Source organism: Saccopteryx leptura, chromosome 3, assembly GCF_036850995.1.
Source record: "Saccopteryx leptura isolate mSacLep1 chromosome 3, mSacLep1_pri_phased_curated, whole genome shotgun sequence".
Lineage (NCBI taxonomy): Eukaryota > Metazoa > Chordata > Mammalia > Chiroptera > Emballonuridae > Saccopteryx > Saccopteryx leptura.
In genome coordinates, this window is record NC_089505.1 from 166,470,384 (window position 1) to 166,484,437 (window position 14,054).

General features: G+C 39.3%; 1 protein-coding gene across 9 annotated transcripts in view; it reads right to left on the reverse strand.

The window, feature by feature from the left end:
- Positions 1-14,054, reverse strand: part of CCDC18 (coiled-coil domain containing 18) — a 177,243-nt gene that overhangs the window by 10,508 nt on the left and 152,681 nt on the right. The window contains exon 28 of one of the 9 annotated variants that reach the window (XM_066376760.1): positions 8,226-8,279. The exons of the other annotated variants lie outside the window; for them this stretch is intronic. Coding sequence (XP_066232857.1) covers positions 8,265-8,279 — 15 coding nt within the window. The 3' untranslated portion in view covers positions 8,226-8,264. The remainder of the gene's footprint in view (positions 1-8,225; positions 8,280-14,054) is intronic. 9 annotated transcript variants of the gene reach the window in all.

Here is a 14,054-nt window from a genome sequence, read left to right on the forward strand (position 1 = left end):
AAGAGAGAGAGAGAAAGGCAAGCTAGATTTAGTTTGAAAGCTGTAGTTTGCTGACCTATAGTCTATGTTTATAAGTGCTATTCTCTTTTCAGGTAGTATCTTGTTAGATTTTGGTATCATTGTTATGTTGACCTCATAAAGTGATCTGTGGGTTTCCCCTTCCCTTGCTGTTTTCTAAAAAAGCTTCTGTAAGATTGATATTACTTCTGCATTAAATGTTTCTCTAGAAAAACTATTTGAGCCTGAAGAATTCTTAATGGGAATGTTTTTACAGATAAACTGTGTTAGTTTTGGTAAGTTATGCTGTTGAAAGTATTATTCTATTTCATCAAAATCTTCAACCTTAATGGCAGAATGGTGTTCTTAATATTCCCTAATCATATTTTTTAAATGTCTGTAGCATCTATAGCCACTGGTAGCCCCTCTTTCAATATTTTAAATATTATTTGTATTCTCTCTTTCTCTCTTAATGAGCCATGCTATTTTTATTAACATTTTCAACTTATAGCTGTGTGAATTTCCTTATTGTTTTCTGTGTCACTGATTCTTCTGTTCATTTTTTCTTTCTTTCTATTGACTTTAAGTTTAATCTACCTTTTTCTAGCTTCTTAACATGGAAACATAGAACACTGATTTAAACCTTTTTTCTTTACAAATATAAATATTTAAATCATAGATCTCTAATTACTGTTTTAGCTGTATCTCACAAATTTTAACTTTAGTGTCTTTATTATCAACCTATATACCTAAATTCCCTATTTTTACATTTTTTGGCACAAGGATTATATTACAAGTTTGTTTAATTTCCACATATTTTTCTAGATTTTCAAGATATGTAGTTATTGATATTTACTTTAATTACGTTATGGTAAGAGAACACACTCTGTAAGGTATCAGTTTTGAAGTTTATTGAGACAAAACCTATGGCCCAGCATATGATCTATCAATATTCCATGGACACTTGAATGGAATGTATATTTTGCAGTTGCTGGGCATAGTATTCTTTACCTGTCAGTTGATGGTTTTGTTCATATCTTTTATATCCTTACTGAATTTTTGGTCTCTTACTCTTAAATTACTGAAAAATAAAGGTTAAAGTCTCCCACTGTAATTGTGGGTTTTTTCCTTTCTTTAGTTCTATTAATTTTCACTTCATGTGTTCTGAAGTCTGTTATTTGGTATATACACATTTGGAAGCATCCTACTGAAAGGCTCCTATTACTATTATGAAAAATCCTTCTCTATTTCTGGCACTGCTCCTTTTTTTGAAGTCTACTTTGTCAGAAATTAATATAGCTTTAACACTTTTTTATGCTTACAGTTAACCTGATAGATCTTTTTGGATCCTTTTTCTTTTAACCTGTAGGTTTCTTTTTTTTTAATGTATTAATTTTTTTTTAGAGAGAGAGAGAGAAGGGTGAGGAGCAGGAAGCATCAATTCCCATATGTGCCTTGACCAGGCAAGCCCAAGATTTCAAACCAGTGACCTCAGTGTTCATAGGCTGATGCTTTATCCACTGCGCCACCACAGGTCAGGCCTGTAGGTGTCTTTATATTTAAAGTGTGTCTTACGGTTTCTGATCAGAAATTAGCCTTCTTTTGGATCATTGTTCCAGACGTGAGACTTTTTTTCTGTATGCTATTAAGATTTTTTCTTATCTTTAGTATTCAGAAGTTTCACTAGAAAATATCTAAGTATGATTTTCTTTGAATTAATCCTGCTTAAGGTTTGCTGAGGTTAGAGGCTTTATAGGCTGTCAACCCACCCCCCCCAAAATTTGAGATATTTTTAGTCATAATTTTTAAAAACTTGTATCCTGTAGCATTTTCTCTTTCTTGTCCTCTTAATGGTGTTTCACATGTCTTGGATGTTCTGTTCATATTTATATAATCAGAGTCAATATTTTCTATTAATCTGTTTTCAAATTAATTACTTTTCTGTTATTACCAATCTGCTGTTAAGGCCATACTGGGAATTTTTAATTTCAGATACTGTATTTTTTGGTTCTAGTATTTCCATTTGGTTTATTTATATTTTACATTTGTCAGCTGAGATTCTTCTCCCACTGCTTATTCACCATATAGATATTTTCCTTCAAATTCTCAAAAGTATTTATAATAGTTGTTTTATAGTCCTTGTATTCTAATTTCAACATCTGGGTCATCGTGGGGTTGGTTTCTATTGACGGACTTTCCTCTAAGCTACAGGTCATATTTTTCTATTTCTTCTCATGTCTAATAATTTTTTTATTGTATGCTGGACACTGGCTGATACCTAATAGTGATCATGGAACTCTGGACTATTTTAACTTCCCTTAAAGGATGTTGAGTTAAATTTTTGGCAGATATTCTTGATCTTCTCAGGCTTGGTTTTATCCTTTGTTAAGATGGGTCCATTCTGGTTTTGATTTAGTTCTAGGGCTTGGTCCTTATACCTAAAGTATGACCTTGCATGCCACGCAAGATATTCAGCAAGTATTCTCTTTTATGGCCAGGTCAGAATTCCAACATTACCCCAATACTGCAATTGCTGCTATCTCCTTCCCACTCAGCCCATAGCAGCCACTCTCTACGAAGTCTCGTGGATTTTCATCCTGCACATGTAAAGCCTGCTCTCTGCAGGAACTTCAGGGACACCTTTAGTCTTCTGTGGTTACCCACTCTGAAAAGCTTCCTCATCTCTGGTATTCTGTCCCACAAATTCTAGCTACTGTAGCAACTCTGCACTCCAATATTATGCCTTCTCAGCTCAGCATGATCACCACTCTACTTAGGCTTTATCTTCTTGTACCACAGCTATAACTGGGGGAGATGGCCCCCAATCTGAGAGCAGGGGTAAATGGTAGGGCAAACCTTGAATGTTTCTCTCTTTTGAAGGATTACAGTGATGTTGCCTATAGTTCAATGTCTAAAAAATTGCTTTGCATATTTTGTCTTCTTTTACAATTGTGTAAAACCAATACCAAGTATCCCATCATTGCTGGAAGTATAAGGTTATCTACTCAAAGTCCATATTCCTAGGCACTGTTGCAAATGACCTCTTTAATAGGATTCTATATACAGGAAAATGGTAAAAGAAAATACTTTCTTAATAGTGTGGGAAAACATCAACAGGGATTAAGGAATGAGAGAACTGAAAGAATTAAGAAACTGTTGTCAAAGAGTGGGATGTTGGAATGTAAGATTTCATAGATGAAACGCATAATAAGATCTTGCTATAGCCACAAGTATAGATGGCTTAAACATGATGATATAATCTCTACCTTTTCAGAAAGAGAAAAGAATAATATGATAGCCATCAGATTGTGATCTTTGATGACAAGAACTGGGTGAATGATGATAGAAAACAAACCATCTAAAGAAAAATAGGAACAGAAAAGCATGAAAAGAAGGCTTTGAGGAAATATAATGGGTATTAAATAAATTTAAATTTTTCTTTAAAAATATCTAGCCCTGGACAGATAGCTTAGCTGGTTAGAGCATTGTCCCGAAGAGCAGAAGTTGCCAGTTGGATCCCTAATCAGGGCACATATAAAAACAGATTAATGTTTCTCTCTCTCTCTCTCTCTCTCTCTCTCTCCATTCCTCTCTCTCTAAAAAAAACAAAACTACAGGCTATCCTGGGAATTTTCTTGATAGGCAACTGAAAATATACATCTATTTCAAGAAAAACATGGAGATATAACAATGGTTCTTATTAAAGTGATAGGATTGGATGCAATTGTCTAAAAAGAACATATATCTGTAAAAGAAGAAAGGTCCAACATAAAAACCTAGGGGATCCCAATATTTTAGAGGCAAGCAGATAAGCAGTCTAAGAATGAATGTTCAGAGAAGTAAAAGGCAATATAAAGAGGAAATTTGGTACAGCATTTAGGAACATGAGTTCTGGAATCAAATACTTGGTTTAAATCCCAGCTGTTATACTTGTAAAGCAACATGACCATGAGAAAAATTACTTAACCTTTATATGCCTGTTTTCCATAAAAATATATAAGTGATACATAATAGTATGTGTCTGATGAGAGACAAATCACGATGGCTCTGGAAGCTCATTCGGCCCCCAATTCCCTGCCCTCACAAAATTTTAGTAGCAAAGATCACCATGTTTGAATGAATACAACCCTTTCTTTCTTTCTTTTTGTTTTAAATTAAGTGAGAGGCAGGGAGACAGGGATGCAAAGAGACAGACTCCTGCATGTGCCACGAACTGGATCCACCTGGCAAGCCCCATACAGGGTGATGCTCTGCCCATCTGGGGCTACTGTTCCGCTGCTCAGCAAACGAGCCTGAGGTGAGGCCATGGAGCCATTCTCAGTGCCTGAAGCCAACTTGCTCACTATTTGAGCCATGGCTGTGGGAAGAGAGAAGAGGAGAGAGAGAGAGAGAGAGAGAGAGAGAGAGAGAGAGAGAGAAGGGGAGGGGGAGGGGTAGAGAAGCAGATGGTCGCTTTTCCTGTGTGCCCTGACTGGGGATTAAACCCCAGACTTTCACACGCCAGGCCAATGCTCTACCACTGAGCCAACCAGCCAGTGCCAAGCTCAACCCTTTCTAACAAGGCTATTTACCCTATAAGGAAGCTTCCATGGTGCATGGTTGCATAAATACTCCCTGCCATACCTAACCTAATAAATATGTAAAATATTATAGAGGCTGGGTTTTTTTCTACTGCAACTTTTATCATGGTGCATGCAGACTATGACTGACTTAAACTGTAGGATAAGAGTTTGAAGATTATGTGCACTCTCCCTACTACTCTCCATGTTAAGCTTTTTCTCAATAAAATCTTTCCCTACATCATGTGACACTATAGTGCTGTTTCTTTTTCTTTTCTTTTTTTTTTTTAAACATACAAAGTACTTTGAACAGTATCTGACTCTTTTTTTTTTTAATTTATTTATTCATTTTAGAGAGGAGAGAGAGAGAGAGAGAGGAGAGAGAGAGAGAGAGAGGAGAGAGAGACGGGGGGAGGAGCTGGAAGCATCAACTCCCACATGTGCCTTGACCAGGCAAGCCCAGGGTTTTTTTTGAACCGGTGACCTCAGCATTTCCAGGTCGATGCTTTATCCACTGCGCCACCACAGGTCAGGCTATAGTGCTGTTTCATGACCCCCATGCAAGATATTTCCTCATAAGGTTATTATGAAGATTAAATAAATTAATATTTATTTAATATTAAATAAAACTGTTTATAACACTGCCTAGCTTATAGTAAGCATTATGTAAAGGTTAGCTCTTTGTTTTTATCTATTGGATTGTTTGTTTTTGAGAATTTCTGTAAGAGTTTATTTGAGTCATACTGATGACATGATAGGAAGCAAGATCTCAAATGCTTCCTAGCTCAGTTTAGAAAAGAAGACTTAGGAAAGACTAGCTGTGATCTAGAGTCAAATAAAAAGATATCAAAAAAGAGCTGGGGCACAATGTCAAATGTTACAAAAATTAAAGAATAAAACAGAACAATGGGCCTGACCTGTGGTGGCGCAGTGGATAAAGTGTCGACCTGGAAATGCTGAGGTCGCCACTTCGAAACCCTGGGCTTGCCTGGTCAAGGCACATATGGGAGTTGATGCTTCCAGCTCCTCCCCCCTTCTCTCTCTCTGTCTCTCCTCTCTCTCTTTCTCTCTCTCTGTCTCTCCCTCTCCTCTCTAAAATGAATAAATTTAAAAAAATTAAAAAAAACACAACAAAAAAACCCCAGGACAATGGGTATGGCAACAGAATAGTACAAAAGTCAGATTATATTAAGGACTGAGTGGGAAGTGAAGAGTAAAACAGGGAGTATGGATTAGTTTTTGTATGAAATTTTCTAGCAAAAGAAAAAACAAAGTACATTGGTTAGTGATTTTTTTTACTTGCAAGTGACAGAAATCCAATTTGAACTAGCTTAAGTAAACAGCTTACTATAATAATACTGTGGTGTCTCAGAATGCAAGGTCAATAGTGTGCCTGAGTCTTGCAAACACGTGGAACCAGGGATCATTAGTATTCTTTCTATGGTTCCTCTCTATAGGTTTGCTTCATTTTCTCCCCTCCTTTTTCCAGTGTAGTTGCACTGCTTTTTTGTTCCACGGTATGAAATATGACCATCAAGAGCTCCAGAGCTTGCATTTTATAATCCAGGCACACAAAGAGATGGTGGAGTTGTATATTTTTCTCAGTTCCAGTTTCAAAATTCTTTATAAAGGACTCTGGCCCTACTTAAATTAAATGTCTAATCTTGAGTGAATCAACTGTACCCAGTGATTATATAGGTTAATGGATTAGCGCATAAATGGCTATTCCTATTGCAACTATATGAATCCAGTGGGATGCGAAAAAGACAAAATAATAAATACTCACTGTAAGGAGACAGCATTTTCTTGAGGGATAGGTAGTATCAAAGGTGGGGTTTTGGGTGGTGTTGTTTTTTAGGCCAGGTAAGAGATTTTAACATGTTTACACACCCTATTTTTTGCTCCATAAGAAAGCACTTTCCCCCCCAGAAGTGGAGGGGAAAATGCCCATGCGTTTTATGAAGTGAAAAATACAGTCTTTTATTAAATATTTTAACACACCATTTGGTTCAGATTTTTTTTTCTTATTTTCCTCCTTAAAACCCTAGGTGTGCCTTATGGTCAGGTGCATCTAATGGGGCTAAAAATATGGTAAATGGAAGCAGTCAAAGGATTGGGATGAAAGGTATAGGATCAGAAGTGAGTTACTTAATAGAATAAATTCCTAGGCTGGTCAAAGGGAATGAATGGAATTTAGTGCACAAGCAGCCTTGTAGAAAAATAAGCCTTTCTGAGATAGGAGGGAAGAAAATATGAATGCACACTGGCATAGGAAGGTCTAGGAAGGTGAAGGAAATTGAGGGAGATTTGACCTGAAGTTCTCCTGTGAAGTATGTGGCTAAGTTACATCTTGAGAGTGTGGGAAATGAAGTAAAAGAGGTGCTTGAAAAGAATAATAAACATTAATATATCTGTAATGAGGAAGAGAAAGGAAGCTAAAAGGAAGAAGTTAAGGCTTGTTCAAACCGCTGCATCTGACTCAGACTGGAAACTATAAATTTATAAAGGTGTCAGATGTACACTGTGACTCTACTCAGTAATGCTTACTACCTTGTGACTAAGAACTCACAAGGCACAGGTAGAAAGATGGGGGAAAAGGTGGTAGCTAAGAAGACTTAACTCGTAGGGTCCGGTTACTAGGAAGTAGCAGTAAAAAAACATTTCAAATCTGACAAATAATTCCAAACTCTGCATTAGTGTTGTTCACATGGTACTGTCAACATATTAACAACTTTATAATTAACTATTAGAAAAGATTAACTGTATTACTTTCTAAGGATCATTTATATTCACTTACAAATTAAATATTTGGTCTTAAAACATCAAATCTGAACTCTTGAGAGATCTGTACATTCAAATGTTTAAATGTCACCTTAATTTTGCTGCATTCCTTTTAGTATACAATAAAGCTAACTAATCATGTGTAAATAGAGTCACTAACCCAAAGTCCATATCTTGATGCTTATAACAAACCAATTTCTTCGTAACAGGTACTTGTGTCATTATGTTAAATAAGCCTACTTGCAAAACAGGAACAATAGTATCTACTTTACATGATTATGATGCAGATTACATGAGTTAACAAATATAAAGTGCCTAAAATAGTGCCTGATAAATGATAACCACTCAACAGAAACCTGCCACTATTAGTACAATTATGAATCTGTGGCAGAATGATGTCTAAATTAATATTATTTATTTTAAAAATAAAATATTACTAGAAAAATAAACGATACTATAATAGTCTGATTAAAAGTATAAATGACTCAATGTACTTATGCATTTGAACAATAATTCTTATATAAAAAACAGGGACAAGGAAAGCAGAAAATTTAAACCAAAAGTAATAAATAAAATGAATTAATTTTCACAAAATATATATGTAAGCTTTAGAAGAAAAAATTTTCTTTAAAAATACTGAAATATAAAATTTATCCAAAGGTACCCTGACTAGATAGCTCAGTTGGTTAGAGCATCATCCCAAAGCACAGAGGTTGCCGTTTTGATCCCTGATCAGGGCACATATAGGCACAAATGTTCCTGTCTCTCTCTTCCTCTCTCCCTTTCTCTAAAATCAATAAAATAAATATTAAACTTTATTTAAAAGCAATAAAGTAACAGCTTCTATGAATTATGAGTTACATATAATAAGAAAACACAGCACAGTACCATAAATTCCATTTTCATCACATCCACATCTTCTCTTAATTATAAATTTTCTCCCTGGAATGATGCAAAATAATAGATTAACACTTGATATATTCTTATACTGATTTAGCATTAAAATTGCACTATAACAATCAGGAGCATAATTTAACGCAAGAATAGGGAAAACTAGCCCTGGCCGGTTGGCTCAGCGGTAGAGCGTTGGCCTGGCGTGTGGGGGACCCGGGTTCGATTCCCCGCCAGGGCACATAGGAGAAGCGCCCATTTGCCTCTCCACCCCGCCCCCTCCTTCCTCTCTGTCTCTCTCTCCCCCTCCCGCAGCCAAGGAGGCTCCATTGAGCAAAGATGGCCCGGGCGCTGGGGATGGCTCCTTGGCCTCTGCCCCAGGCGCTAGAGTGGCTCTGGTCGAGGCAGAGCGACGCCCTGGAGGGGCAGAGCATCGCCCCTGGTGGGCATGCTGGGTGGATCCCGGTCGGGTGCATGCGGGAGTCTGTCTGACTGTCTCTCCCCGTTTCCAGCTTCAGAAAAATACAAAAAAAAAAAAAGAAAAAAAAAAAAAAAGAAAAGGGAATACTAAATAAATTGAAAAATGTGAACTAGAAAATGTCAATAATGGATCACATGAATGTAAAATGTAAATAATTCTGGTTGGGGTGTGGGAAAGGAGTGCAAGCTTAAACTAAACTGATTTTAAAAACAAAAATGAGGATATAATAAAATTAAGATATTTCGCCACTAGTGTCACATAGTTCAAATGAGGGCACAATAAGAAAGACAGATGGAAGGCTACATGAAAAAAGTCAATGGAAAAAAATAGAGCCGGAAAGGGAAAAGACAAAAGAAAAAGTTTCACAAAGAAGCAACACAATATAAAGAAGTAGAAAAATAGAGAGAAAAGGCCCAGGAGATTCTAAAAATGCAGGTCAAATACTCTTATCCCTTGGTCTTTTCTTGGGCCAGGAACCTGGAAACGCTATTGTGTCTCTAGGTTTCACACGCGTGAAACCTGTACTCCTGCTACATCTTCTAGTTGTTTTTCCAGCTTTGTTTTTCCTACAGCTAATTTCCTCAATTCTTATTTTTCATTTTATTGCATGACATGCAGACCTTATTTTGTAAAGTACTTTTCCTTTTTAGAAATAAGATGAATATAAATAATACTTTTTATAACTTCATAATAATGAATGGCTAATCAATCACGATTCACATTTATACTGCTCTAATCTAAAACAAAAGTTCTTTACTTGAAGCCTATGAATTCCTTGAAATTTTGCTAGAAATTGTGTGCGTGTGTAATATTTTGTGAGTTCTTTTGTGTGTGGTGTGTGTGTGTGTGTGTGTGTGTGTGTGTGTGTGTGTGTGTGAGTGAGAGAGGGACAGACAGAAAGGGAGAGAGATGAGAAGCATCAATTCTTTGTCGCAACACCTTAGTTGTTCATTGATTGCTTTCTCATATGTGCCTTGACCAGGTGGCTCCAGCTGAGCCAGTGACCCCTTGCTCAAGCCAGCAAGCTTGAACTCAAGTGATCTTTGGGCTCAAGCCAGTGACCATGGGGTCATGTCTATGATCCCACACTCAAGCCAGTGACCCTATGTTCAAGTTTGTGAGCCAGTGCTCAAGCTGGATGAGCCCATGCTCAAGCTGGTGACCTCGGGGTTTTGAGCCTGGGTCATCAGGATCCCAGGCTGACGCTCTATCCACTGTGCCACTGACAGGCTATTTTGTGAGTTCTGAACCTTTGTCAGAGCCTGAAAGCGGAATACTGCTGTGCTAGAGGTTTTATTGTGAATGACATTGCCAACATAGTTAACTGTTAGGAAATTTAGTATTTGGGCTGCAACAGAAGAAAGGGAGCTAACACTTAAAAAGCATTTCTCATATACCAATTTCTATGATCTGCTGTACCAGTGGATTTTAAGACTGCACTCTCTGGAACAGGTCTGAGTAAGGCCAATTGATGCCCTAAGCACAGCCTAACAATGACCCCTAGCCCTTCTTTTGCTTATAATAATGAGTTTAAGGGACTTTTACACAAATTAGCTGATGAGTTAAATGATATCCCGACTCAGCCAGCTGGTTTTATTATCTACAGAAGTGAAATTCATACCATGAGCCAGAAACAAATGTAATACTGATAATAACTCAACCTAAACTTTTAAACTTCACACTTACCATACCAAAGGAAAGGATTTTTTAACACTACAAATTAAAATGGAACATGGTAGATAAAATAATTACTCTAGTTAAGTGTGGCAGAGAAAGAGTTAAAGGCAGGACGAAAAACTCTGTGGTGCTCTACTTTCCTTGGTCCCAGAAGCTTGTGCTTATTTTCCTTAAACTTTAACCCAGGGCATAAGCAGCCACGAAACAGGATGATCAAGTACCAGTAAAGATCAGATACAACCCTCCCTTAATCAGACAAATTATCTTTGCTCCTGATTGACATATTTATATTTCTTTATAATATTTCATTTAAACAATAGTTTCCTTGGCTTAAAGGAGTTTAAAATTATCTTTGTAAATCAGAGACCAATGCAATGTTAGACTTTACTAGTGGTTGAATAAATTGAGGACCAGAACTAACTGGTAGATCATGGTTTTAAATCCCAATTTAAAGTAACTCAGCATCACAGGTATGGTGGTGTGAGGGATCTCCTTGGTCTCTCCCCCTGAACTTTCAACAATTTGAACAGCTATAACTCAGTGTAGGAACCCCAGCTTGGCATAAAGGCACGCGTGAAAGATCCTGCATTGAAGCAACTAAAGGTGGGCAGGCAGGAGCAGATAGGGAGGCAAAAAACAAAAAGAGAGCCAAGGACACAGCCCTGAAGCTGAGGCTCACAGCAGGGTGAACCCAGGTTGTGTCTAGGTTTCCTCTGGCTGGGAGGAACAGAGAGATTCAGTGGGCATTCTCACAGGAGTGAAAACAAGAGCAGCAGCCAAGTGCAGGGACCTGGACAGGGGACAAAGCTTTGGAACACTGCCGGTTGTCCCATGGTTAACCCGGGGTCAGCCCGTCATCCACTGGACAGGGGACAAAGCTTTGGAACACTGCCGGTTGTCCCATGGTTAACCCGGGGTCAGCCCGTCGTCCACATTCCAGGAGAGAAACAAAGACACAAGGCCCCGCCGTCACCCAGCCTCCCAGAACTTACCTCCCTTCGCTCTTGGTGTTGAGGTGCAGAAGACATCGATGCATACCTGAGAACTGACACTACAGAACCACTGTTTCCCTGGAGCAAAGAGGGTACTCTGCGTCTGGTCCTTGGTTGGGGTGTAGGGGAGACCACACGGTGGCCGAGGTTGCCATATTGGGAGGTAAAACAAAGAAGACAGCCCGCTTACCCCAGCCCCAGCCCACACCTTTGCCAGCATGCTGGCTACACTGACAATAGCCAGCATCATGGTGGGAGTCAGCATGAGGATTTCACAAACCCAAAATTTGTGATTCAATGCCACCTACAGGAAATATAATAGAAATATCTTTTAGAAGTAATCTAGAAAAAAGCCACTCATACAGATGTCTAGACAGAGGAGCCACTGAATACCATGAATAACCAAGGGAGCAACACAGTTCAGAAAGAAAATGAAAACTCTCTAGGAAGCAAACTTAAACACATGGAAATCTGGGATATAAATGACAGAAAATTCAAGATTCAAGTTGTGAAAATACAAGATGCAAAAAACCAGGCAATTTAATGCACTGGGGGGGGGGGTACTTTTATCAAAAAGATTAAAATTTCAAAAAACAACCAGACAGAAATTCTGGAGATAAAAAACTCAATAAATGAAATCAAGAATGAACTAGTGAGCATGGAAATAGAGCCGACCATTTAAATGAAAGAAATAGTGATCTCAAAAATAGAAATTTAAAAATGACACAGAGGGAAGAAGAGGGACTCTTAAGTATAAAAAAAAATGACGGCCTGACCTATGGTGGCACAGTGGATAAAGCGTCGACCTGGAAATGCTGAGGTCACCGGTTTGAAACCCTGGGCTTGCCTGGTCAAGGCACATATGGGAGTTGATGCTTCCAGCTCCTCCCCACCTTCTCTGTCTCTCTTTCCTCTCTCTCTCCCTCTCTGTCTCTCTCTGCCTCTCTCTCTCCTCTCTAAAATGAATAAATAAAATTAAAAAAAAAATGACAGGCCCTGGCCAGTTGGCTCAGTGGTAGAGCATCAGCCTAGTGCATGGATGTCCCAGGTTTGATTCCCAGTCAGGGCACACAGGAAAAGTGATCATCTGCTTCTTCCCCCCTTCCCTGTCCCTCCTCTCTGGCTGGGTTGGAGCAAGTTGGCCTTGGGTGCTGAGGATGGCTCACTGGCCTCAACTCTGGTGCTAAAATAGCTCAATTGCTGAGCAACAGAGCAACAGCCCCAGATAGGCTGAGCATTGCTCCATAGGTGGATTGCCAGGTGGATCCCAGTTGGGGCACATGCAGGAGTCTGTCTCTCAGCCTCCCCACTTATCACATAAGAAAAAAAAATGACAGAGCTCTATGAGAACTATCTGACTCCATCAAAAAGATCAATATAAGAATAACAGGCGGCCCTGGCCGGTTGGCTCAGCGGTAGAGCGTCGGCCTGGCGTGCGGGGGACCTGGGTTCGATTCCCGGCCAGGGCACATAGGAGAAGCACCCATTTGCTTCTCCACCCCCACCCCCCTCCTTCCTCTCTGTCTCTCTCTTCCCCTCCCGCAGCCAGGGCTCCATTGGAGCAAAGATGGCCCGGGCGCTGGGGATGGCTCCTTGGCCTCTGCCCCAGGGGCTAGAGTGGCTCTGGTCGCGGCAGGGCGATGCCCCGGAGGGGCAGAGCGTCGCCCCCTGGTGGGCAGAGTGTCGCCCCTGGTGGGCGTGCCGGGTGGATCCCGGTCGAGCTCATGCAGGAGTCTGTCTGACTGTCTCTCCCCATTTCCAGCTTCAGGAAAAAAAAAAAAAGAATAACAGGCATACCAGAAGAAAAAAAGAAAGAGAAAGGAATGGAGAGCCTTTTCAAACAAATAACAGAACTTCCCAAACTTATGGAAGGAACTAAGTCCTCAAATCCAAGAAGCAAATATAACATCTAGTTACCTCAATCCAAACAGGCCTTCTCCAAGGCACACTGTATTAAAACTGTCAAAAATTTATGACAAAGAAAGAATTCTCAAGGCATCCAGAAAAAGAAGAAAGTTAGATATAAAGGAAAGCCCATTTAGATTATCATCAGACTTCTCAGCAGAAGCTCTATAAGCCAGAAGAGAGTAGAATCAAATATTCAAAGTACTGACAGAAATTACCAGTCAAGAATAATATATCCAGCAAGGTTATCCTTTACATATAAAAAATAAATATTTTTGTAGACATACAGAAGCTAAGAGAGTTTATCATCAGAAAATGCCGACTGCAAGAAATACTCAAGCCTGACCAGGCATAGGGGATAGAATGTCCAACTGGGACATGGAGGACCCAGGATCAAAACCCCGAGGTCGCCAGCTTGAGCATGGGCTCATCTGGTTTGAGCGAGGCTCACCAGCTTGAGCCCAAGGTTGCTGGCTTGAGCAAGGGGTCACTCGGTCTGCTGTAGCCTCCCCAGTCAAAGCACATATGAGAAAGCAATCAATGAACAACTATGGTGCCGCAACGAAGAATTGATGCTTCTCATCTCCCTCCCTTCCTGTCTATCTGTTCCTATCTTCCCTCTCTCTGTCTCTGTCTCTCTCTCTCACACACATACAAACACACACACACACACACAAACACACAAAATACTCAAAGGGGTTAGTCTACCTGAAACAAAGAACAAAATGTCACAATACTACAGGTAAGCTCTCCAACAAATTTACAGTATAA